At 47.2% G+C, this 25622-nt stretch overlaps 1 protein-coding gene across 1 annotated transcript in view; it reads left to right on the forward strand.

Moving 5' to 3' along the window:
* LOC128444703 (polypeptide N-acetylgalactosaminyltransferase 18) overlaps positions 1 to 25622 on the forward strand; it is an 84470-nt gene that overhangs the window by 26355 nt on the left and 32493 nt on the right. The window contains exons 2-3 of the mRNA XM_053427312.1: positions 20829 to 21036; positions 21169 to 21335. Of these exons, the coding sequence (XP_053283287.1) occupies positions 20829 to 21036; positions 21169 to 21335 (375 nt within the window). The remainder of the gene's footprint in view (positions 1 to 20828; positions 21037 to 21168; positions 21336 to 25622) is intronic.

The raw sequence follows: 25622 nt of genomic DNA on the forward strand, positions 1-25622 counted from the left end.
CACACACACACACATACACATTCAGACACACACACGTACACAAAAGCTATCAAGCGTTTCCACTAAACGAGCAGCTCTTTGTTGGAATCCGTGTGTGTCTCCGGTCTACACTCTTTGTGTCCCTGTTGTGTTGTGGCCTCAGCTCCTCTTCAGATCTCCACTCAGCGACGCCCGGAGGTTTCTGTCTGGACTAAATTTAGGTTTCACATGAATCACCCACGATCACGCGGCTGCATTTGAATTTAATCCTCAGCTTGAATGGAAATGTTCAATAACCAGGACGCTGCTCGGGGCAAAACTCTAGTGTGGAAAAATACAGAAGTCAGATGTGTTAAAAAGTTCAAATATAGATTTTCATCTGAGGGGCTTTGTTATTTTGCTGAAAGCTCGGTCCTCCTGTGGGAGCCTGAAGTGGTTTAGTGTCAGACGCCTTTAATATCTACCTGTCATGTCTGGCTCCGTGGGGTCGGGGGTCACCATCTGCCCCGGACACCTTCGTCTCTGCTCGGCCTGCTCCTCTTCCTCTAGGGGCCCCTCTCTGGAGGAGGGGCCAAAGAGGTTAATTAGCCATAATAGCACAGATAAGATGGAGTTAACACCACAGTGATGCTCTGTGGCCTCGGGGAGAGTTTCTAAAGAGACGTACAATGAGATTCCAGTTTTAGCTCCACTTCTCTATATAAGTAACATATCTGATCCTTGATGTTGGATCAGATCTGTACATGAATCTATCTAAAGTACCTCCTTGCTTCATGATGCAGGCTCGTGGTTTCCTTTATCAAACAAGAGGCCACAGACGTGTCTCTCCGTCACATTGAAGCACAAACCAGACAAAGTGTTTGTCTCCTCACGACAGAGGAGGAGAGTCGATGGGGCTCAAACAATAACGTAGACGGATCAGGCACAGGAAGGAAGAAGCAGAGGGAGGAAGAGAAGCTTCATGTTGACACACAGAGTCGTCAGGAGAGAAGAGAGACGAGCTGATGGGAGACTGAAGCCAGAGAGACGCTGAGCAGACAGGGTTTGTCCTGAAGGCATCACGGCTGATTGACAGAATGGGAGCTTGTCTGGGAATCTGAGGCAGGGTGTCATGGAGGGGGACAAGAGACTGGAGAGGGCGACTCAAACACAGGAGGTGTGAGTCTGCTTCCTTCAGCGTCTGTTAGACACCACCGCAACATGCAAGAACAGTGTGTGTGCACGATGTGTGTGTCTGTGTGCACGGTGTGTGTGCGCAGTGTCAGTTAACCTGTCAGACTAGGAAGGTTACTGGAGTTGTGAGTTTATTTAGAGCAACTACAAACTACACAGTAAAGCGTTTTGTGTTTTTTGTTGACCCCTTCAAATGTGTGCATTACCACAACTTGCCACAAGTTTCAGGTGGGCGCAGTTTCAACCAATCAATGCACAGCAAGAAGGTTCCTGGTTTGAATCCCAGGTCATTGAGCAGTGATTGATGGGTCTTTGCTCCTGATGGAATCTTCTCTCAGCATCTGGTCATGACGCCAACATCCAACTTCTACAGAACCTTCGGACAACAACTCAAAATATGTTCTCTGGATATTTTAAACGTTGTAAACCAACTGGATCAGAAGCTTCTGGAGGAGCTCGACCTTCCAGAGCTGGGACCATGTGATCTGGTGGTGTCTCTGCTGCATCTTCATCATCTTACAAGCACCTCACCCTCTTCTTCAATCTGCCTGGATCACGTGATGCCTCCACTTGCTCCACTTGTTCCAACAGGCTCGTTCACCCATTTCCTGTTGTCTCTACTTCCTCCCAGTCCTAACTTACTCCATAAATACTTGGATTCTATTCAGCAACACCTCAACCAACCATGTGTGGTAGAACTTTTGCCTTCAATCATCTCCCAGTGACTCAGCTTTATCTCTCAGGGTTCACAACCTGACATAAACAACTTCAGATAGTAAGTCAGCACATGTTCCATCCCAGTGCCTGTTTGCTTCCCTGAGCAGCAGCACCACGTAGATGTCTTCTGCTGATGAAGACCTGAATGTCTGAATCAGCCCGTGTGTCCTGGACAGATGAGTTCATCTCAGCGTTTCTGCTCCGCATGTGTTCCTCTCTGAAGATGGAGCCGCCTCAGCAGGTGTTCACCTCCACAGCTGGATCCCATTTTCCACCTCATCGCAGATTCCCTTTGTTTTCGTGGACACAGGTTGGACATGAACCAGCGTGCAGAGCGTCTCTCAGGTCTGTTCGGGTCACACGTCGTCCTCAGGTGAAGACGAGCTTCATCCTTGTTGCTGGAGACGTAGACTGAGCTCGTGCTGCTGTGGAGAGACTGAGGACACGGAGCTGAGAGTGGATCAGTCATGGAAAATGAACAGAGACACTGTGCTGTGTCTGTCTCCGTTCATCTGGACTGAATCTGAAAGTCTTATTTTTTTGGGACATGATTAAAGCCTCCGACGTCCATAAATAACCGTTGTTGTTTAAAAGGAATCACTACATATTCTTATATATTTAGATATTAATATATATATATTTTTCTGCAGTTTTTATATATATATACATTTTATATTTTATTGTACCATCCAATCCCTTTACTGGCTATACTAGCCCCATGCACAGACTTTACCACTACATATTCTTATATATTTAGATATTTATATATATATATATGTTTTTCTGCTGTTTTTATATAGATATATTTCATATTTTATTGTACTATCCACTCCAGCAGCACAAGAACACTTTCCTACTGGACACTGACACAATCACATTATTGCATGCATCCATCTATCTATCTATCTATCTATCTATCTATCTATCTATCTATCTATCTATCTATCTATCTATCTATCTATCTATCTATCTATCTATCTATCTATCTATCTATCTATCTATCTATCTATCTATCTATCTATCTATCTATCTATCTATCTATCTCGAGGCCGTTTAAGATACAACAGAACAGAATCAACGGGCACGTCAGTCGTCATTGTGAGGTGTTGTGTAAACAAGCAAAACACAACCCAGCGGACTGCACAACGCAAATCATGTTCCAGCTGAAATGTGCAGAGAGCGACCGTCTGTAGAGCAGCAACAGGATCCTGTTACTTCATCGATCGGTTGGTGTTTTGAAAACCTTCCTGAGCGAGTTCCCCCGGAGCCTCCGTCTCGCTCGCTTCACGTCCACATGAAGACGTCTTTAAAAGTCAACACATTGATCAGCGCTGGAGGCGTCGCGGGTCAGAGGATTACATCTGCTCTCTCTCCTCTCTCCTCTCTCTTCATCACCTCATCACCTCATCTTCTTCATCCCCAGTTCAGCTCCTCTCTCTCTCTCTCTCTCTCTCTCTCTCTCTCTCTCTCTCTCTCTCTCTCTCTCTCTCTCTCTCTCTCTCTCTCTCTCCAGCCTTGTCTCTTTGGTGCTCTGGCACGTTAACGCCACCTCCAGGTCACGGCTGACAGATGGCTGCTGGTCGAGGGCCGAGGCTGTAAGACACGGGACAGAATGAAACAGGACACACTCCAGACATTAGCTCTGACTCAGGGTTGTGCAACACTCTTAACCTTTATGTCCCCGGGGGGGGGCACGTCTACACCTGCACAGATCCCTGTTCTGCTTCGCTGCAGAGACGCGGGGACATTCTGAATCCTCGTCTCTTCCTCTCACTCACTTTTAGAGGCTGAATTACCATCTTACATTTATTTTATTTCACTCCTCCACAGTCTGGCAAGTGCCTGCTGAAGAATGAGAGCCTAACTCAATATGTCATTGGCTCCTTTGAAACAAAATTGCTGCTGTCACGTGACCTCACTTCTGTAATTCCCTCAGACAAAATGCAAACTTCATATCAGCAGAAGAAAACATATTTCACAAAGCCAAATGGATTTTGAATAAGTTGTCATGTAGCTCAGGGAAAACTCCCCGGTCACCACGATGAGATTAGATTCTACTTCCTGTCTGATTGTCTTTGAGATTTATGACCACGCAACCTCACGTCAACTTTTATGAGCCGGTGCATCATTCTCACAAATCTATCACAGAGTTTGAATTTGTCCAACGCCACAAGGAACCAGATCTGATGGTTTGGAGAAATGCAAATGACAGAATTGAGCCTCGTCATCCTGAAGCTTTGAAAGAAGCTTTGCAGTCGACATTTAGATTCCTAATTATTACTCAAACACACAATCCAGACTGTAGCTCTGCTCTCAGCTCTTATCTACCCATCAGCCACTCTGCTGAGGGCAAAGCAGGAAGTCGGCATTCACTCCAAACTGCAGCTTCTCCCTGCTCAGGTCAAAGATAGGAAATAACCTCCCAGTACAGATTTGTAAAGATTTTGTAAGTATTGAAACTCGTCCTTGTTGGGTTTCAATCCACCTGAGCAGGTTCTGATGTCTGAGTCAGAACCGTCTCTTCAGATTTCACTGTCTCTGCCTCACTCTTGGATCACTGTGTTCATGATGTGCCAGTTTTCCAAACGTCAAAGTTCACATTCATCATTTCTTATGCAATAATATATTCATAGAATTGATTTCAATGAAAGTTGAATCTTTACTTCCTTCTTTTTGTTTCTGAGCAGCTCAGGATTGGTGATATTTCTCAGTCTGTCTTTTTCTAGTGTCTGTGTAGTGAGACTCATGTAAAGGATCTGTATTTATCAACATATAGGGATCGAACCTTGTGCTTAGAGGACGACCGCTCTCCCCCTTTCCCACAGCAGCAGGGTGGAGACATGATTCTGTGTCACTGATGAAATGACACAGAGTTAATCAGTTGAGATGTTTGAGCAGCGAAGCAGAACTTTACAGTTTGTTGGTCACAGGGAGAAACCTCATGAATATCACACCTGGTCATTTGATTGGCTCCTAACTTTCAAGCTGCTTTCTATGAACGTCCAATGACGAGCGAGCGAGTCTCTCTCTCTCTGTCGCCATGAATAAACCAACCCCCAGCGTGTTCCCACCCGGCGTCTGGATGAATAACACATGTGACACTAGTTGTGATACGAAGGGAAACAGCGTCCTGCTGCCGTCCTCCTGACACTTAGAGACGATCAGAGTTTTCACTCTCGTGACTCCGGGACATACGATGCACTCGTCCTGGAGAAGCACTCACGGTTCCTGCATCATGAATATATCACCAGGCCTGTCAGGACGGCTGTGAGACAGAGTTGGACTCGTCCCCCTCCTCATCGTCCAGGATCTGCAGCGACACATTGATTGTCATCATATCTCCACACACACACACACACTCACATGCACCCACTGTCGGACACTGGAAACCAACAGAGGAGGCAGCACCACACCAGTTTAACGTGAGTCTGACCCACAGGTGTTTAGTTCCAGTTGAGGTTTAAATGGACACACTGGTGTTTTAACTATTCCTACAGAGGTCGAGGTAATAAAGTAAAAAAAAATCTAATTTATAATCTATTTTCCTTTAATTAATTTATATCATATTCATTATTTGGCTTTAACATGTGTCATGAAGCACAAACCACCGATCACATGGTTTCAGTGGAGCCACCGTCTGTGGAGTCCTGGATATTGCAAATGAAAAAAAGAGGAATTGCACGATAGATATATTGTGTAGTAAAATATTCCTGATTGTTTTTACCTTCCACCTTTTCAAGCGCTCGGGGCCAGAACTGCCCCGAGCTCCTGAATAAACGACCTGTCCCGCCTGAGACCCCCCCCCCCCCCCCCCCCCCCGCCCCCCCGCCCGCCTCAGAGCCGAGCTGTAAACGTCAGCGGAATAATATATGAATCCCTGCGGAGACGTGAGGAGGCCGAGTGACTGTACAAATCTCTCTGAGTGCACGTGGCTGTTTGTTCCTCTGTGTGTGTGTGTGTGTGTGTGTCTGTACCTTCCTGTGTGTGTGTGTGTGTCTGTGTCTGTGTATTGACTGTCCGGTCACATCCGCCTGCTGCTATCAGTCGTGCTGAGGTCATCTGTGTCTGTGCTTCCCCCGGGTCAACACATTATCTAAATGATTTAATATCACTGCAGCCGCCGCCCCCCCCCCCCCCCCCCCCGACCCTCTCCTGTCATTGGGCAGCGGAGCAGGACACTAAGCACCCGAGGATGAATACTGAATACCTAATAGTACTTTTCATGGCTGTAGTAACAAAGGTATTATGTATTACACCGATCATAGACTCGTTCCCCGTGTAGCTGCATCTTTAACGTCCTCAGTTTATCACCGCGTCGGGACGAAAAGTGGAGTTCAGCTTGAGTTTGAAAAAGTTTGACGGGACTTTGGAGCGTGTGAGGGTTTGATTCCGTCCCGTGGAACCAGTGTCAGGGTGAGACGCTCGTGATGAATGGATATGAACCTGTGTGAGTCTTGAAGACGGGGCTGAAACCAGCGTCTGAATTTTTATTACTTTGTGGAAGAAAAGTGAGAGTCTGGCCGTCCCGGGGGGGGGGCTCCCAGCCGCCTGGTCGCTCTTTTCTTATTCATCACATTCAGCACGGTATCGATCCGGCTGCTCTGGGACCAGCTCCGGTGTTTTGCTGTTGGGTTTTCAGGAGCCTGCAGATTAATGTAATGGAACAAACTGCTGAACTTTCCCAACCATCCAATCTTATAATGTAGCCGTGATCCAAACCAGAGCCAACTATTAAAAAACAGTCCGTGTCTATTAGAGGAGCGCTTCTTCAGTGAGGAGGGATGAAGCTGGAATAAATCTGAGTCTGACCGCGTTGACCCAGGGACCCGTCTTTATAAAGTCTCTGAGCCCCGAGGTCTGATGAAGCCTCTGGAGGACACGAGGTCTGATGAAGCCTCTGGAGGACAGGGACAACCTCCAGGGTCTCCTGGTGGAGACAGAGGACATCGAGCCACGATTCTGAACCTCTCTCTGCACTAAACACAGACATGTAACGATCTGGCAGTTTAGATTTTGTAAAAGGGTTTTCTGTTAAACTGGTAGATCTCTGTTGTTTATGTTTGAGTTGGTTTCATGTTTGTACTTTGTGTTTGTTTCCTGCTTTATTTTGTAGTCTGTGTTCCTTGTGTGTTGTTTCCGTCTTCACTTCCTGTCGTTGATTGTCGACCCCAATCCTCCTGCTTTCCCGTCCTTATCTTCTGTGTCCCCCGTGTGCCTGGGCGCTTTGATTCTGCTCCTTGTGTTCTTGTTCCCTCCAGTAGTCACCGGCTTGTGTTATGTTTTGTTTTTGTCTGGTTTTAAACACTCATTATATTAAAATCACCTTTTTGTTTTAAAACTCTGCATCTGGGTCCATCTCCTTCCTCTCTAATTTCATTATTAACCAAAAACCCATAGCGGTCGGGCTTCACTAAACAGAGATTGGATTCTGTCCCATCTCCCTCGTGTGGAGCTCTAGCTGTTGGTGGTGGTGGTGTTGCCTTGGTAATGCTCCTCCATCTATAGAAAGAATCTCTTCTGAAGGGAGTTGTGTATTTGTTTGCTTGTGTTGCTTCATATCTCAACAATCTTTCTCCTGAATCGCTCGCTGCTCCTTCTGCAGCAAACCTGCAGGCACGTGTTTGCTTTAATAGTGTTTTTCTTATAAGCTGTTATTAGGTTGTGCCAATGAAGGAGAGACAGGAAAGTGAGAGTTAGGAGAATGAAGCAAGTGGTCCGGAGAGGGTTGGGAATCAAACCGAGGACCTGCAGTATGTTTCTATATACCAATGTGGTATTTGCCCAAACTCTTCTACCCATCAGCTCGTCCCCAGAGACACATGTCCACATTTAAAAGACAACAGGAGCAGCTTCAACCTTTCTTGAGGCAGATCAGTGAAACACTGTGTCCCCGTGGAGACTCAGTGTTTCACAGTCTGCAGCTCGGAGACGTGGAGTTTGAGCCAAGGACACTGAGCTGCCTGGAGCGTGTTCCCCTCACCAGCCCACAGCTCGCTGCTCGTTCTGCTGTGTCACACACACACACACACACACACACACACACACACACACACACACACACACACACTGCACACACAATCCACACACCAGTCCACTGACACGGCTGTCGCTCATGCAGATGAATCAGAGCGAGAGAGAATCTACCAAAGAGACGAGACAGAGTAGAAAATACTTTATCCTGAAGGTTCTCTGCTGAGGGAAATATGAAGGCTCTCCTAAAAAAACCAACCAGAGCACCACACACACGTCCGGCTGCTCTACCTGAGGCTGGTGATCAGAGCTGAGCTGCTCCACCAACCAGCGGATTGAAGCTCTGCAGGATGTGACAGGAGCAGGAGGAGGTTCTGCTCAGTAGAGGAGAAGCGTTTACAGTAATGAGCAGGTTTTTATTTTCCGAGGGCCGGTCGCAGTCTCCTTGTCACTGTGCATTATGATCCCGACTGACTTCAGCCTTTGAGCAAGCGAGAGGCAGCACAAGCAAACACGACGTCCTTCAGCGACTCAGCTCTGAGGAACAACACCCGAGCCACAGCCCGGACACCAGTGTGTTGTTGTTGTTGTTGTTGTTTAACGACACGTCATAAAAGCCTCCACGGGGTTGGACCTTGGACGTGTCCCAGTCTGTGTGGGACTGGAAACTCAAGTAGCCACACAACAGAACCTGTGCACCCTCCCAGTGGAATCCAGATCCCAGCAGGCTCAGGTCGATGTGATGCTGCAGTGACCTGAACCCACCGTGGCATTTACACTGAAGGATAAAAAACTGAAATGGAAATGTCAAGGGCGAGGGAAAGCTCTGCAGCCTTTATCCAACTCTGTGTGAGATTTATATAAGTGCTCTTCACACAACCTGCAGCCACTGGTCACTGATATGAAGTCACATGTAGCAGAGTGGACTCGTTAAAGAGAGAAGAATCCACAGGGATGATGATTACTGCAGCGCAGGGCCGTGCACAGAGCTTCAGAGGGCCAGGGGGGGCCCGTGGAACGACAAACACCCACTGGAGTTTCAGCAGAACCTCTTGATTTATTCCAAATCATATTAAAAAAATAAGGAAACATGGAATATTACAGCAGAGGGAAGTAAGAAAACTTTGTGTTCATCCAACTTGGTTAATCTGCAGTGAAGCCGCTTTACGTCCCTGATCCACGAGTCCGTTTTTTGGCACCAACTTTATTTGTCATGTTTCATGAAATTGTATTTGCTTGTTCGTGTTTGAAGCTGAATTATTGACTTAACTGGTTTTGTTTTTTTCATTCATAAGCAATCAGCAGAATCCACAGAGGCAGAGTAAAGGGGCCGTACTGGAATGTAAAAAACAACACTTAGACAAAATGAAAAATTGGAATTGAATTCACATTTTAAAAACAAGTAAATTAAATAGAAGCCAAATGAGAGACTGTGAGAAAGTTTGTCTCTTCTCTGTTTCCACTTCACCTCGACCAGTGTGGCCAGTAAAGGATCCACCTCCTGGAATCCTCCGTGCTGTTTGTGCTCAGATGAGTTCTTTCTTCTTCATCATTAGCTCCGGCAGTTTAATTCTCTGCTGCGCGGATATGATGGGGTTTGAATGGAGAGGTTTTAAATTCTCTCTGCTTCACCCCCCCCCCCCCCCTCCTCCTCCTCCTCCTCCTCCTCCTCTCCACGACCTGCCGAGCTGCTGCGATGCACTAATTGGCCTCCTGAAGCAGCAGCAGCAGGTTTCTCCTCCCGTGTCTCGGGGGGGCGTCGTCTTCTCCAGAACAGCCGTGCCCTTCTTTCCGTCTGATTGTGCCCACACCCCCCCCCCCCCCCCCGGAGTCAGGAACAGCATATTGTGCTGTTAGAGTAAACCGGCCGCTGCAAATGCAAATGTCTTGTTTTGAGGCGAACAACCTTTTCCAATCTGTTCAGTTGTGTGTTTTAAACAGCTGCAGCTCAGCCTGATGCATATTTCAGGTGAGCGGCGCCGGAAAGACTTGTTCTGGGAAGTGATTCAGCTGCATAAGCTGACGTTTCTCTGAATCTAATTTATTTATTCCTTTTAACCACACGTATTGTTGTGTGAGGGGTCACAGGGGACAACATGCGAGGGTTAGTGTCTCTTCTTGGAGACGAGGCTTTGCACAAGTCTTTCTTTATTTGTTTTTTAAATCCAGATAATGTTAAATGGAAGAATATTTTCATCTGAAAAACTCAGAGAACATCACTTTCCTCAGACTGTCTTCTCTGCTCAGGCCACTAGGGGTCGCTCAATCAGATCAATCACAAATTACTTGGTTTAATGATGTCGTGAAGAAGCGTGGGATCATGGGTATGTTGTCTAAACTATAGATATATATATAAAGGCTAGATGTCTCAGCCAACTGCATCGAGCGTCCGCACATGGCGGCCATCTTGCCACAGTGAGCTCGCTCACCCATAACATTGTGTTATAATTGTACGTTCTTTTTAAATAACCATAACTTGCTTAACTTTCAACCGATTTTTAAACAGTTTGGTTTGTTACAAACGTCAGATGTACAAAATTTCCCTTTACAAATATACATCAAGAATTATTTTATTTCTTTTATTTAAAAAGTACATGTTCCACTACCAACACAATGTTATGGGTGGGCGAGCCGCCATGTGCGGACGTTCAACTCCGTTAGCCGGCAACAAGGACAAGACATCTAGCCTTTATATATATATCTATGGTCTAAACCACCATTTTCCCATAATCCTCTTGGGCTGCTTGGTTCCTCTGTGCGCTTGTGCTTAACTAGAAGAGCTTCAGTGACAGAACTAAAAAAATTCTTCGTTAAAATCTGTTTGTTCTGGAAGTTACAGGAGAGAGGAGTGAAGCCTCAGATGAAGAGGATATGATTCAATTATAAAGGCGACTATAATTAAATGACCTGTTCAAATCTGGGGATTTCTCTGGGTTAAGATCATTTTAGTACACAACTCAACAACATGCACGACATAGTTCTTTGTTTTTAGATTTCATCCTTCAAATCGGAACATTAAATAAATGTGTAAACCCTCTATTCAGTCCATTGGCTTGTTTGGTTCCGTCTCTGTCTCTCTCTCTCTCTGTCTCTGTCTCTGTCTCTGTCTCTCACTCTGTCTCTCTCTGTCTCTCTCTGTCTCTGTCTCTCTCTCTGTCTCTGTCTCTGTCTCTGTCTCTGTCTCTCTCTCTCTCTCTGTCTCTCTCTCTCTGTCTCTGTCTCTCTCTCTCTCTGTCTTTGTCTCTGTCTCTCTCTCTCTCTCTCTGAATGACTCTCTCTGTCTCTGTCTCTCTCTCTCTCTCTGTCTCTGTCTCTGTCTCTGCTCTCCAGCTTCAGTGGGATGTTTCTGTTTGAGCCTCGTTACAGTGAATTAAAGGAGAAAAGCTCCGGAGCTCATGTCTTCATGTTCGATCACACAAACAGAGACGCAGCAGAAAACAGAAAACAAAGCAGAATCAGATTAGAGGATTTTTTTATCTTCCTCGCCCGGTGCTTAAAATCTCTGTTTATCGTTTCAAGAAAAAGCCTTTTCACTGTAAAGCCATCAGGTTCAGCCGCTCAGCTGCTCGTGTGAGACAATGAGACGTTATCAGAGAAGCTGTAACACAATTAGTGAAGCAGTGGAGCCGTCTGTCGCAGCAGAGAACATATGGACTCTCAGGAAGAGCCACTCAATTTGTTTTGATTTCTGGAAGTGGAAGATCCCCCCCCCCCCCCCCGGTCCCTACCAATCATGTGCACTCCCTGTGGGTGTGTGTGTGCGTGTGTTTGTGTGTGTGTTTGTGCTCGGGGGCATATGCTTGATTCTCCTGGGAGCAGTGATGGATAATGTTTTGGGCCGAGCTGCAGAGGGAAGCAATCCATTGTCCTCTCAGTCTCACTCCATCACTGTCTCTCTGACACACACACACACACACACAGACACACACAACCACACAATATAAGAGAGCGACAGGCAGAAGGAATGACAGTCAGCGACCATCATCGTGCAAAGAGGGAGGATGGAGATGTGAAGAAGATGGTGTGAGATGGGGTTTAGCAGGTTGAAGAGGCCGTTCATGGTGGAGACAGGAAGCAGACGGCTCGTTAATGGATTCTTCTTCTCTAATCTGTAATCTGCCGCCCGTCAGGTTCGTGTTGGGGAGACGGTGGAAAGTGGAGCGAGCTCAGAAAACACGCCGCTGCATTAGTGAGCTCGGTAAACAACGAGGGGGGGGGGGCAGAGTTGGATAAGTCCGGTCACACGAGGGAAATCACAGCTCGGTCGTGAGACGTCTGATTCTCCTGCTCTGCACCTGAACGTGTCACTCTGTCAGGTTTCAATGAGTTTCCAGATTCATTAATCTGTTTTACATCTACACGTGATTCAGACCAGATACAAGAGCCACTCCTTCACCCTGTAAACGCTGTCATTGGTTCATGTGACAATAAACTTTGATTTGATTTTGATTTGATTTGATTTGATATTTTCCAAATGCTGAAAACTGACGTGAACCGATAAATGAAGAGCAGAGTTCTGAAGCCACATCTTAAAAACAGTAAATGAGTCTCAGCTGGTTATTCTTTGTGTCTTTGTGTGTTTATTATAAATAAACATCTGACTCCAGGTCTGATCCATAAACCACATCATTCAGACGTGAGAGAACACAAATCACCATCTGCTCGTCGCTTGATCAAATTAATCGTGTGTGAACTTTTGCACGAGGCTGCGTCTGCACTCTCACATCCTGTCGCCCTGTCAGTGTGTTTGTGTCTTCACACCCTGAGCAGCAACACAACACAACACAACACAACACTTACACAAACTTGTTTCCTTTTCTTCAGGGCTGCTGCAGATGGACTCACTTTTTGCCCCAGATGGGAGCAACACAACATTTTGCAAATGACTCTGAATGTGCTCGTGGCAGATTTCAAACCAAACACACAGAATCGACAAAAGCCCGTTTGTGAGTCCCCGCTCGCTGCGCTGTGCAGAGCAGCCGTTGTGTGTTTCTGACGGCGGCTCAGTGTCGATACAAAAGCCAAATGAATTGCCTGTGTTTTCCCTGATGACTCTTTAAACATTGGAAGACAAAGAGCGTGCGGAGGGGAATGATGTCGCAGAGCAAATGAGATTCTCTCCACAAAAAACAAATTCTTTCAAATCCTCGGGTGCGAGTGGGCGTGTGTTTGTGTTGCGAGTGCAAAGCATGCTGGGAAAGGTTCCTGCGAAGCGGCAGCCGCTTCAATACGAGGCTGATGAGCAGCTTGAAAGTCGACGGAGGAGGCGCCGAGCTTTAATTGAGGGTTTTTACATCCACTCACTGTGTTTTGCAAATCGAGCTCGTGTTGCATTTAAGGTCCTGATCTGTTTAAAGTGTTTATGTGCGTCTCGGTGTCCCACGCAACAAATCAGCTGCACTGGAGGAACATGAGGTCTCTGAATCCAGACAAACACTGCACAGGATCCTCGCTGTCACTCCATCTGAATCAGAGCTGAATGCAAATACTGAACACCCCTTTACAGTCATGGGTTCGATTCCCTGAACCGGTGGTGCGCTCGAGCGTTGGCCCATCGGACGTAAAGCAGTTTGAGTTCTCGGAAACTGAATCGAGGCCAAAAGCTGAAAAGTTTTCTCGGAAGAAAATGTAGATTCTGGTCCTGGAAGCATCTGTTCCTCCCCCCCCACCACACACACACACACACACACACACACACACACACACACACACACACACACACACACACACACACAGTGAGGCCGACTCTGTCCTCAGAAGACATGCACCTCTCTCCTGAAGGTATTTGTGTCCATGCAGTGGAGGACACTCTCTCAGTGAGAGACGGACTCACACATGAATCTCGGCTCCGGCAGTTTGACGCTTTGATTTTTCCTGAATTTAGAGTTTGAAATTGTTTTGGTTGCTCTTTCCCCCCCGACTGCATCTTATTTCCTGTCCCCCGACACTTCATCTGCCAGTCGGCTGTCAATCACAGCCCCCCCCCCCCCCCCCCCCCCCGACAGCCCAGATGGAGCCGTTAGCAGCCGAGCGTTTGACAGACAGACACCGAACTGATCAAGCACCAAATGATTTTCTACACGCAGGTGCAGCGGGTTGTTGACAGATTGTCACCGAAGCTGTAATTTGAGTTTTCACTTCTGGTAACAAGCTGTTAGTTCATCAGTGACTTCACTTCACAGAAACACTGAGTTCTCTATAGAACTCTGGAGCCGGTCGGAGCCACTGTAACAAAAACACAATTTCCTGTGTGTGCATGTGACGTCTTTATCTGTGAGTCTGTCCTGTAACTGTCCCCACCTGTCACATCTAGATCTATACACACATTTACAGATTTATCTACACAAATCTCAACACACGAGCAAATCTCTTCACACATTTGCAGATTTTGAGTATATATGCAGATTCCTGTACACATGTACACATCTGATTACACACACCCGTGGACTCTCATGTATGTTTGTCTCTGGATCAGACGTGTCCTCGCTCCTGAAGCTCGTCCTGCAGAGCGACGAGGGGACGAGACGCTCTGTCACCCAGCAGAGCGGCTCGCTCCTAATCCATCAGGCTGTGGTCAGAGCAGGCGTGCCTCAGGTCTCTGTGTGTGTGTGTGTGTGTGTGTGTGTGTGTGTGTGTGTGTGTGTCTGTGTGTGTGTGTGTCTGTGTGTGTGTGTGTTTTTGTGTGTGTGTGTGTGTGTGTGTGTGTGTGTGTGTGTGTGTTTGTGTGTGTGTGTCTGTGTGTACACACACACACACAAAAAGCCGTCCTGGTGTCTGAGCTGGTAAATAGTGAGTGTCTCTGAGAGCTGATGTGACAGAGCTCAGCATCGCCCAGTTTACAGTTGACCAGGGATGAACACCTTCTGTCACTTCCCCTTTACTCTCCTCCTCCTCATCCCTCGCTCTGCCTCTCCTCCTCCTCTTCATCCCTCTCTCTGCCTCTCCTCCTCCTCCTCATCCCTCGCTCTGCCTCTCCTCCTCCTCATCCCTCTCTCTACCTCTCCTCCTCCTCATCCCTCTCTCTACCTCTCCTCCTCGTCATCCCTCTCTCTGCCTCTCCTCCGCCCTCCTCCTCCCCTCTCTCTGCCTCTCCTCCTCTTCATCCCTCTCTCTGCCTTTCATCCCTTGCTCTGCCTCTCCTCCTCATCCCTCCTCATCCCTCTCTCTACCTCTCCTCCTCGTCATCCCTCTCTCTGCCTCTCCTCCGCCTCCTCATCCCTCTCTCTGCCTCTCCTCATCCCTCTCTCTGCCTCTCCTCCTCCACATCCCCCTCTCTGTTTCTCCTCCTCCTCCTCATCCCTCTCTCTGCCTCTTCTCCTCCTCTTCATCCCTCTCTGCCTCTCCTCCTCCTGTTCATCCCTCTCTGCCTCTCCACATCCCTCTCTCTGCCTCGCCTCCTCCTCTTCATCCCTCTCTCTGCCTCTCCTCCTCCTCTTCATCCCTCTCTCTGCCTCTCCTCCTCCTCTTCATCCCTCTCTCTGCCTCTCCTCCTCCTGTTCATCCCTCTCTGCCTCTCCACATCCCTCTCTCTGCCTCGCCTCCTCCTCTTCATCCCTCTCTCTGCCTCTCCTCCTCCTCTTCATCCCTCTCTGCCTCTCCTCCTCCTGTTCATCCCTCTCTCTGTCTCTCCACATCCCTCTCTTTGCCTCTCCTCCTCCTCTTCATCCCTCTCTCTGCCTTTCATCCCTCTCTGCCACTCCTCCTCCTCATCCCTCTCTCTGCCTCACCTCCTCCTCCTCATCCCTCTCTCTGCCTCTCCTCCTCCTTCATCCCTCTCTCTGCCTCTCCTCCTCCTCATCCATTTATCACACCTCTGGCTTTTCTCTCCTGTCTCCCCTTTGAATTATATCTTTTTATTTTATTTTGTCTGTTCAGTTTCTTCTCCTCCTCGTCACCCCTCTCTCTGCCTCTCCTCCTCATCCATCTCTCTGCCTCTCCTCATCCCTCTCTCTCCTCCTCCTCTTCATCCCTCTCTTTGCCTTTCATCCCTCTCTGCCTCTTCTCCTCCTCCTCATCCCTCTCTCTGCCTCTTCTCCTCCTCATCCCCCTCTCTGTTTCTCCTCCTCCTCCTCATCCCTCTCTCTGCCTCACCTCCTCCTCTTCATCCCTCTCTCTGCCTCTCCTCCTCCACATCCCTCTCTCTGCCTCTCCTCCTCCTCTTCATCCCTCTCTGCCTCTCCTCCTCCTGTTCATCCCTCTCTCTGTCTCTCCACATCCCTCTCTTTGCCTCTCCTCCTCCTCTTCATCCCTCTCTCTGCCTTTCATCCCTCTCTGCCACTCCTCCTCCTCATCCCTCTCTCTGCCTCTCCTCCTCCTTCATCCCTCTCTCTGCCTCTCCTCTTCCTGTTCATCCCTCTCTCTGTCTCTCCACATCCCTCTCTTTGCCTCTCCTCCTCCTCTTCATCCCTCTCTCTGCCTTTCATCCCTCTCTGCCACTCCTCCTCCTCATCCCTCTCTCTGCCTCTCCTCCTCCTTCATCCCTCTCTCTGCCTCTCCTCCTCCTGTTCATCCCTCTCTCTGTCTCTCCACATCCCTCTCTTTGCCTCTCCTCCTCCTCCTCATCCCTCTCTCTGCCTCTCCTCCTCCTTCATCCCTCTCTCTGCCTCTCCTCCTCCTCATCCATTTATCACACCTCTGGCTTTTCTCTCCTGTCTCCCCTTTGAATTATATATTTTTATTTTATTTTGTCTGTTCAGTTTCTTCTCCTCCTCGTCATCCCTCTCTCTGCCTCTCCTCCTCATCCATCTCTCTGCCTCTCCTCATCCCTCTCTCTGCCTCTTCTCCTCCTCCTCCACATCCCTCTCTCTGCCTCTCCTCATCCCTCTCTCTCCTCCTCCTCTTCATCCCTCTATCTGTCTCTCCACATCCCTCTATGCCTCTCCTCCTCCTCATCCCTCTCTCTCCTCCTCCTCTTCATCCCTCTCTTTGCCTTTCATCCCTCTCTGCCTCTTCTCCTCCTCCTCATCCCTCTCTCTGCCTCTCCTCCTCCTCATCCATTTATCACACCTCTGGCTTTTCTCTCCTGTCTCCCCTTTGAATTATATCTTTTTATTTTATTTTGTCTGTTCAGTTTTTTATTTTTCTGATGTTTTCCTGGTTATTCGTCCGTCTGGTTCTTGTAAACTCGATTCCTCATGAAAATGTTGAATTTCTTCAAACTCGGTTCAAACATTAAACTCAAGGATGAACTGAGTGAAGTTGGTGGTTGAAGGTCAAAGGTCACTGTGGCCTCACGACACTTGAACATGATAAATCAAAGTTTGACTTTAGGACATTTTCTCAAAGTTTGACCATTTGTCACAAAGATGAAGTGATAAGATTTCAAAGGTCACATTGATCTCATGAGTCTGGATTCAAAGTGAACAGGCTGGTGGGGGGAAACAGCAGCGCGGGGGGGGGGGGGGGGCGTTCTGAGGGAGTGGAGTTACTTTAACAGTTTTCAAACACAGTAAATAAGTTGCATCCCTTAGTTGGTGGTTTGTTGAAAACAAATCTGACTTTCTTTCCAAAATCGTTCCCCTCTGTGTCTCTTTGTGAACTTTTGTTGTGTGTGTACTTGTGTGTTTGTGTGTGTGTGCTTGTGTGTGTGTGTGTGTGTGCTTGTGTGTGTGTGTGATCACAGCTGAACAGACAGTGACGAGCAGCCAAGTCTCTCTCCAGCAGCGATATCACAGAACAAAGCGACGCTGTTTACTGTGGAGCCGGAGAAGCTGCCAGACTGAACAGTGAGCTGCACCCGTGTGTGTTGACCTCTGACCCCCCCCCCCCCCAGGCTCTGTCAGGTGGCAGATGAATAGAGAGTCGTGTTTTCAACTGTAAACCATGAAATATTGTATTTAACACTGTGTGTGTGTGAGAGATCTTGAACTAATATTTATTTGCTCTTAACTTTTAATTAACTTCCTCCGACAGTTCAAACACATGCAGAGCATAAATGAAAACATGTGAACTGAGCAGTGTGTCCATGTGACGACTGCACAACCACACACTTTACTGTAGGTACTGTAATACACACACACAGACACACACACAACCTCGTGGCCGCTCCACTTGATTCCTCCTGACTTCTCCTGCAGTGGTGCCCTGTGCCCTGGAGCTGCTGGAGAAAGAGCAGCCGGGTCGGACTGAATCAATAATGACACATGTCGGACAGAGTGCGGGGGGGGCAGGACACAAGAAACTGTCCTTCTGCCTCTCGGGTGAATCTGAGAAACCTCACACGTTTCTCAGATTCACCTTCGCCGAAACGTGAAACCAGATTCACGTTTCGGCGTGAACGAGACGCCGTCTCGTTCACGCCGTCCAGCCTCCGCTTCCTCTCAGCTCTTAAAACCTCCTGAAACCTCCGGAGCAGCAGAGAGGAGAACCCGTCAGTGAGCGGCTGCTGAGAGGCCTCAAGACCATTAGACGAGTTATCGGCTGAGAGGAGAGAGCTGCTCTTCAGACCAATGAAAAGCCTTTCAGCTGCAGGAAGGAGAGCAGCCGCTTCACAGACCTTCAGAGGAAAGAGGGACGTTTGACTAAGGTTAGAGTCGGATTCGTCCAAATTTCTACCAAATGTTTCATTCGCCTCCTCGCTGGTGCTGATTGGATCGTTCAGCAACAGGATGAGCTCGTTCAGCTCCTGCATGGCTCTGTGACTGATCACTTAAATGTGTTTTATGAGCTCTAAACTAAATTACATGACTGTTCTTTTGAGGAAATACATGAATGCAGGTTTTAATATCACATTTATTACCATGTTTGTGGTTTGAAGAAGCGGTAGGAAGTCTTTCCAGGGAAAACACACTTCATCCAAAACCGGATTTTACTCTCATATTTCATATTTCATTTTTCCTGCTTGGTTTTGCATCAGTTGGACAGAAAGACTTCATTTGGAGGATGGAGCTGTAACGTCCTCGCTCATCGACAGAGCACAAGGTCACAGAGAAGCAGCCTCCACACAGCAGTGTCCCCTGGGAGCTCTCCTCTCCATCCAACGTGCAAACACAGCGAACCAGCAGCCGGACCAACACTCGGTGGGGGAAGGTGCTGCTCCCCCGTCAGCCGGCTGGATAATGATCTGCTCGGCTGCAGCACATTAAACAGAACTGGAACATACCTGCAAATGTCTCTCAGACTCTGGAGACAACACAAAGTCTCCTTGTACACCAGGACCTCCGGGACCCCGCCCCCTGCTGTCAATCACTCTCCCACCTGCTCCTGCACCCGGCCCGACAAAGAGGAAACTGTGTTTCTTTAATTTAATCATACAAAACTATTAACAGCACATTTTTAATGAACGTATATTATTGTGGAAAGCAAAATAAAGATGTTTAAATGAGATTTGAGTCACAGGACGATGCAGCTGCCGGTGACTCAGCATCAGCAAAGGTTCCACATCCCAAGTGAAACCCAGTGAAATCTATTCCAGGCTCCACTTGTCATAACTTCCACTTTCACAGAGAAACTCAAACTTTGCAAAGCTCAGTGAGTCAGTCTCTCTGTCGCCAGGCGTCTCAAATCCTCATTTCTATTCACCGGCTGGGCTCGATGCAAACGAGGAACAAACAAACCACATCGTGTTAACTGGATAAACAGGGATGACAAGTTGTAGTCAGTGAATTATGAAAATAGACGACATGTTTCTCAGCAACATTAATCCACTGTAATGAGAAACTTAGAGACGTGCTGAGTTCACACTGTTCCCGTAAAAGAATCCACCAACCTTCTTATTCTCCTTTGAAAAGTAGAAGTCACGCACAGTCGGTTTATTTATCCAGAGTCAACGTTTGCTGATGTAATGCACCAGGTTCAGTGTGTTATTAATTCATAAAATGCTTCAATAGACTTTATTAATTCGGGTTGTCATTGCATATATACAGTAACTGCCTCTGTGAATATATCAGTGTGAGACAGGACCTGATCTCATCCTGGTTGTGGCCCCCAGATGTGCAGGACCGGCCCCCGAGGGTCCCTTCATAGTTTATTCCTCCATATTAAAAAGTGAGGAGGAAAACACATTTAATTATTCCGGACACGTTGATTGTGAATGTGTTGAGGATGTTGCTCTCCAGCTTGATGTGGAGCAAATGTTATTTTACGGGTCGAGCACCTCCTGTTGACTCTCTCACCTTCGCCAGCACCTGGGGGCGTCCCGCTCGGGGATTTGAGCGAGAGACTCCGGCTCATGAATATTTCATATCTCTGGGATGATCCACGTCTTCCAGCCGCTCGGACAAACAACGCACCGGCTCATTTGGATTCTGCGGCCGCGTCGCCCCAGATCTGCCACCGGACGGGGGAAGAGCAACGAGTGAGAATCTCTTCTTAGACGGTCTCGTCTCTTTGTGAGAGATGGTTCACATTAAATAAAAAGTTCCAGAAAAACCATGAGTTTGTTTTTTGGTGTTTATTTCCAAACTGATCTGAAGTCGTCCTCTGCAGAACGTGTCTGTCAAACTGACTTCATGGTCATGACTCTGATGTCTTTTGTCCAAAGCGACTTACAAGTAGTACACTCAACATTTATGAGTGGCCATTTTAGGGGTTCAGTATCTTGCCAAGGACACTTCAGCATGCAGATGAAGAGGACAGGGGATTGAACCGGCAACCTTCTTGTTGGAGAACGACCACTCTACCCCCTAGGCCACACCGCCCACACATAAGGTTTAAGTTCTGCTCCGTTTCCCCCGCGCTGCTCAGATGATTCTCTCATCCTCAACCAGCAGGTTTGGTTTAATGGTCACCGAGCAGACGTGGTGGCCGCTCTGTCATCCTCCCAGCGAAGCCTCCTGATTGGAGGAGAAGGACGCTCATTTGTCATCAGGTTTCTCCAGAGCTGTCACGGCGTCTGACAGCACGCCGCTCTGTGGTGGCGCTCGGGGGGGAAACTCCAATCTATTCAAATCGACTTGTTAAAAAAAACAGCCACAAAATGCAACCAACCTCTCTCTCTCTCGCTCTCTCTCTCTCCCTCTCTCTCTCTCTCTCTCTCTCTCTCTCCACAGACACGCCCCTGAAGGACGGTGAGGACTTGGCGTCTTCCTCAGCCTTGGCCTCTGACCCCGCCCTCTCCCTCTTCAAACACTGGGGTCACGACCTTGGCCCCGAGAGTCGGAGGGTCGCCCTCAAGAAGTTCCGGTACTATGGCTACAATGGTTACCTGAGCGACCGCCTCTCCCTCACTCGCCCGATTGCTGATCTGAGACCTGACGGGTGAGTCGGCCGATCGATGGTCACACCGGTTGATTGATTACTTCAATATGAGCGATGGTATCTTCCTCCCGTGGCTCCAGCCTGTAATGGTTTACTTTGTTTCTCTCTCTCTCCCCCCCCTCCACTCTCCAGCTGCAGGAACCTGTCGTATTCCTCCGACCTTCCTCAGCTCAGCATCATCTTCATCTTCGTGAACGAGGCCCTGTCGGTGCTGCTGCGCTCCGTCCACACCGCCATCCAGAGGACGCCGTCCCACCTGCTGAAGGAGATCATCCTGGTGGACGACCACAGCAGCAGCCGTAAGAACCCGTCCTGATGCACCACTCATTTCACACTGAGCCCCCCCCCCCCCTCCCCCAGGGGACAACGAGTTCTGACATTTAAAGCTGAGGCTCATTTAAACGCAGAGCTCCCACTCGTTAAGACGTCCTTCCATCACTGGGATTAAAGGATGTGTCCCACTGGGATTTAAGTCTCTGCAGCAACAGTTTCTCCTGAAATCGACCGCTTGTTATGATTGTGATGGAAATTCTGCATCAATATGAAAATCTATAAGAAACCAGTTGATTTCCTGCAGTTAAATTTGATACTGATAGTTTTCCCACAACATATTTTACATTTGATCTGCTGCTTTCTTGAAATATATTGAGCACAATGAATAATAACAGAGCAAAATTAGGTTGGACGTTATTTAGTTTGGCCCATAGATCATAAATAAAGATGGATGACGAGTCTCCTCCTCCTCACGTCAGTATTCAGGGATGGAGACGTAGTGTCGAGGCCCCGCCCATCCACACGCTCGACCAATCACTGGTCAGTCTCAGCTGTCAATCATAATGTTTCGGCCGGGGTGTGTCCATTTAAAGATGGACGACATGACGGCTCCTCAAAAGTGAAGCCGATTGTCTATCGCCCTCTGGTGGCTAACTGTCATAGGTCCTCCATGTTGGCATATGGGACATGAAAAATCTTATGATCCCTTCTCCCTGTTGTCGTTGTGCAGACACACACTCCCACCACACCAGAGCGTTGTGTTGTTCAAACCTGTGTCTGCAGCAGCAGCAGCATTAAGTGGACCCAGTGCATCCGGCTCCATGAGGCCTCTGTCAGACTTTAGACCCTCCACTAATCGCAGCCTAAGCAGCGACTGTGGCTGGAATGAATTTCAAATACATGTAAACCTCCTCGAGTGTGAACCAACAGTAGTTAGTGCAACGAGAGGGAGAGTGAGTGCCGGTGCTTAATGTCCCACTGGTTTGATTCTCTGCTGTGGACGCTGCACGGGACCGGGGACATGCTCACACATTAGCTGCTTCAGTGGTGTATGAAAACACATGAGAAGTTATTACATGAGTGCGACTCGTCTGCAGGAAGACTGGTGTTAATAATCACATCACGTTGCACAGAACATATTTCATCTATAATTACCGTTAAGAGGAATCTGCCCGTTCTCCAGTCGGCTGCAGGTTTTATGATCCTCTGTTCTTCAACAACACAGAGTTCAGTTCTGGTGCTTCCACGGGTTGGATGCATGTTATTGGAGCGACCAGGGAGAGAGATAGGTTCATCATTTACCTCCAATTATTCCTTCTTACAGTTTCCTCCTCATAGGAAATCTAATGCTCCTGCTTGACAAGGTTCTGGGTCATAAAGGGAATCGATGGGAGATAATTCAGCGAACTCTCCTGATCGTTACTGTTGCTTATTGATCATAAACACGCTGTAATTATGAGAAATGGGGGCGGACAGGGTTCGGGTGAAGGCATGGGGGGGGGGGGGGGGGGGGGGCGGGAGGTGGAGTCAGGATCATTATGAGACGTCTTCCTCCTACAAAGATCTGTGACGACATTCAGAGGAAATTATTAAAATAACGAGATTCAGGAGCAGATCCTGGTCCAGATTATTCACAAAGCCCCTCAGAGCCCCGGAGGTGGAAGCGTGTTCGAGACGTCACAGGTTTAATCCATAAAACTCCACAAGGTGCAGATTAAAGATCACTGAGCTGTGTAAACCTGAAAAACACTAGATTATTCACATTTATCTAATATCACAGTTATTTTCATTGAACTGATTGATGAGAGGACACAGTCCAGACGTCAGTGGTTCACAGGATCAATCTCCTCTCCAGTGGTGGGACGTGCCCAGTCGCTCACACCAGGTCTCTGAGTGGACTGGTGGAGAACTGGTCTCCTGTTGTTCAGACGCAGCTGCACGTGGGCGACAACATGTTTCACAGTGTGAACCAGACGTCTGACTCTTAATTAGCTAACTGGAGGTGCGCTTGCTTTAATTGTGTTTTCTTACCTCCAGCCGGGAGGTTATTTTTCTATCAGCTTTCATTTGTTTGTCTGTCAGTTCGCAGGATCTTATATAAACCACTGGACGGATTCTGATGGAACTCGGATGCAGGACGTGGAGTGGGGGGGGGGGGGATTCATTGAACTGGGATGTGGATCCAGGGTTTATTTGTTTTTCTTTCTTTAACATTGTGAGGTCGGAATATGTTTCACCATTTTCATTGATTTCTCAGAGAATAATAAAATATATTCCTGAGTGTGTGAACTGTCGTGGATTTAAATGTCTATGGGAACAAATTGAGTTAGAAAACCTGGAACTACAACCACTGTGGAGCTGGGAATTTAAAACTGGCCTAAGCTGCTTGTTTGAATTGAAGGGGGGGGGGGGGGGAACTAGACTGAGCACAATTCAAGTTTTTCTTTTGCTGCGTTTTCCTCTACATTTGTTTTTATGATAGTTTGTTGGATATAAACTAAATCTACTGGATGATTTTCTATGAAACTTGGTGGAGGGATGTGGTTTGAGTCAGAAAAGAACTCATAACATTTCACTGTGAATCCGGAGCAAGAGACTTTTTAATGACAATCATTAAATCTTGAGTCTTGATAACAACATCCGTCACATTTAAAAAACCGATATTTATGAGTGTTTGTAAATTTAGCTTGATTTGATTTTAGGGACTTTTGAGGTCTGAGCTCCTCTGAGTCACATTCCAATCGGATGTTGTGTTGCAATTACAAAGAGTTGAGAAAAGCAGCGTTTCCTTTGAGTTTCTAAGGCTTGTAAATCCTCACATCTTTGAAATGAGTCTGTAACATATGTTTAGAATCTGTCTTATTGACGCCTGGAGCTCCAGCTCAGAGGAAACAGATTTATTAGAATTTAGAAAGATTCAACCAGAGAGGAAATCCAACAACAGGTTTTTAATGGACAATAAACTGCACTGAAGATTTCTCCAAATCGGAAATAAGAACCAAACCTAAAAAGAAACTAAAAACCTGTTTGTTTTCCTCTGTCATTGTTCTGGTTGATTCCTCAGAGAATATTCCAGGTATGTTTCTGAACCTGTTGAATTTCAAAACGGTTCAATAAGGAGTCTGTGGGACCTCTGTGGCGCTTTGAGCTCTTTTCCTGCTTTTTATGTTTTTAATGAATTAAAGTAATCTCCGGTGTGCATGAAACACAAAGGTTCCCAACACTCCCAGTCCAGTTTGAAACGAGCCCATCACTCCTCCAGGTCAGCAGCAGCAGACTGTGGCTCATTAGAGGGAAACAGAGGGAGTTCATAATCCAGGCTGAGGCTTCTAATGAATAGAGTGGAGGGCAGTAGCTGTAGCCTGTGGGCAGGATAACAACACACAAGTATAACAACACACAAGTATAACAACAAGAAAAGGATGTTCGCTGTTCCATTGTGGGCTGTGTGTGTCTGTGTGTGTGTGTCTGTGTGTGTGTGTGTTGCCCTTGTGTCTATGTGAATGTGTGCAAAGCATGTCTGAAATCATCCATGAAGAAAAACAGGAGTGACACTAAAAAAAACACAAACGCACAACATATCTGAGCATAATCAGAACAATGTGCATGTGAGCTCCATGATGTTCTGCCAAATCATTTTAATAACAACCTTTGGATCTGTTTTCTGTTTGCTTCTCATCTCACTGTTCTTATTAAGCTGGAGAAGTTGGTGAGTCAGTGATTTGAAACCTCATTAACTGTTGGATGATTGTTGACTGTGGCAGTTCTGGGTGACACATTTCTGCAGAGAGCAACAAAACAAACCTTCCACTGTGTGTATTATGATTTCTCTCATGAAAAAAACCTTCATTTTCTAACCAAGAGGCTCATATTGAAACTTTTACCTCCACCAAGCAGGTTTTCTATTAGTTTGGTGGACGGATAACCACGAAACTCAATGTGGCAAATAGCGTTTCATACATGAGGTGTGGAAGTGTTTGGTTCATAGTGAAACTGAGGCTGTTGCTGCTATTATCCAAATGTGAAAGTGACATTTCCAGAACGTTCTCTAAAACCCTGTTTATCTCACTAGAGACAGAAACACTTCATTTATCTTCTTTATGATAAAAACCTGCGTCACACAGACTTTCAGATTCGTCTCTTTCCAAGTCTTTCAACTGAAGAAATACAGGTTATATCCGTCAGAGCTTTTAGTTAGAGGGCAAACTGATGTGAAGGAGTCAAACAGGATTCAAACTACCACACTTTGTCATAATTACACGTGATAAATAAACACATCATTCTGAAATCACTGCAGCGGCTGAATTATCAGC

Source organism: Pleuronectes platessa, chromosome 7 (assembly GCF_947347685.1).
Source record: "Pleuronectes platessa chromosome 7, fPlePla1.1, whole genome shotgun sequence".
In the NCBI taxonomy this organism is placed as follows: Eukaryota; Metazoa; Chordata; class Actinopteri; order Pleuronectiformes; family Pleuronectidae; genus Pleuronectes; species Pleuronectes platessa.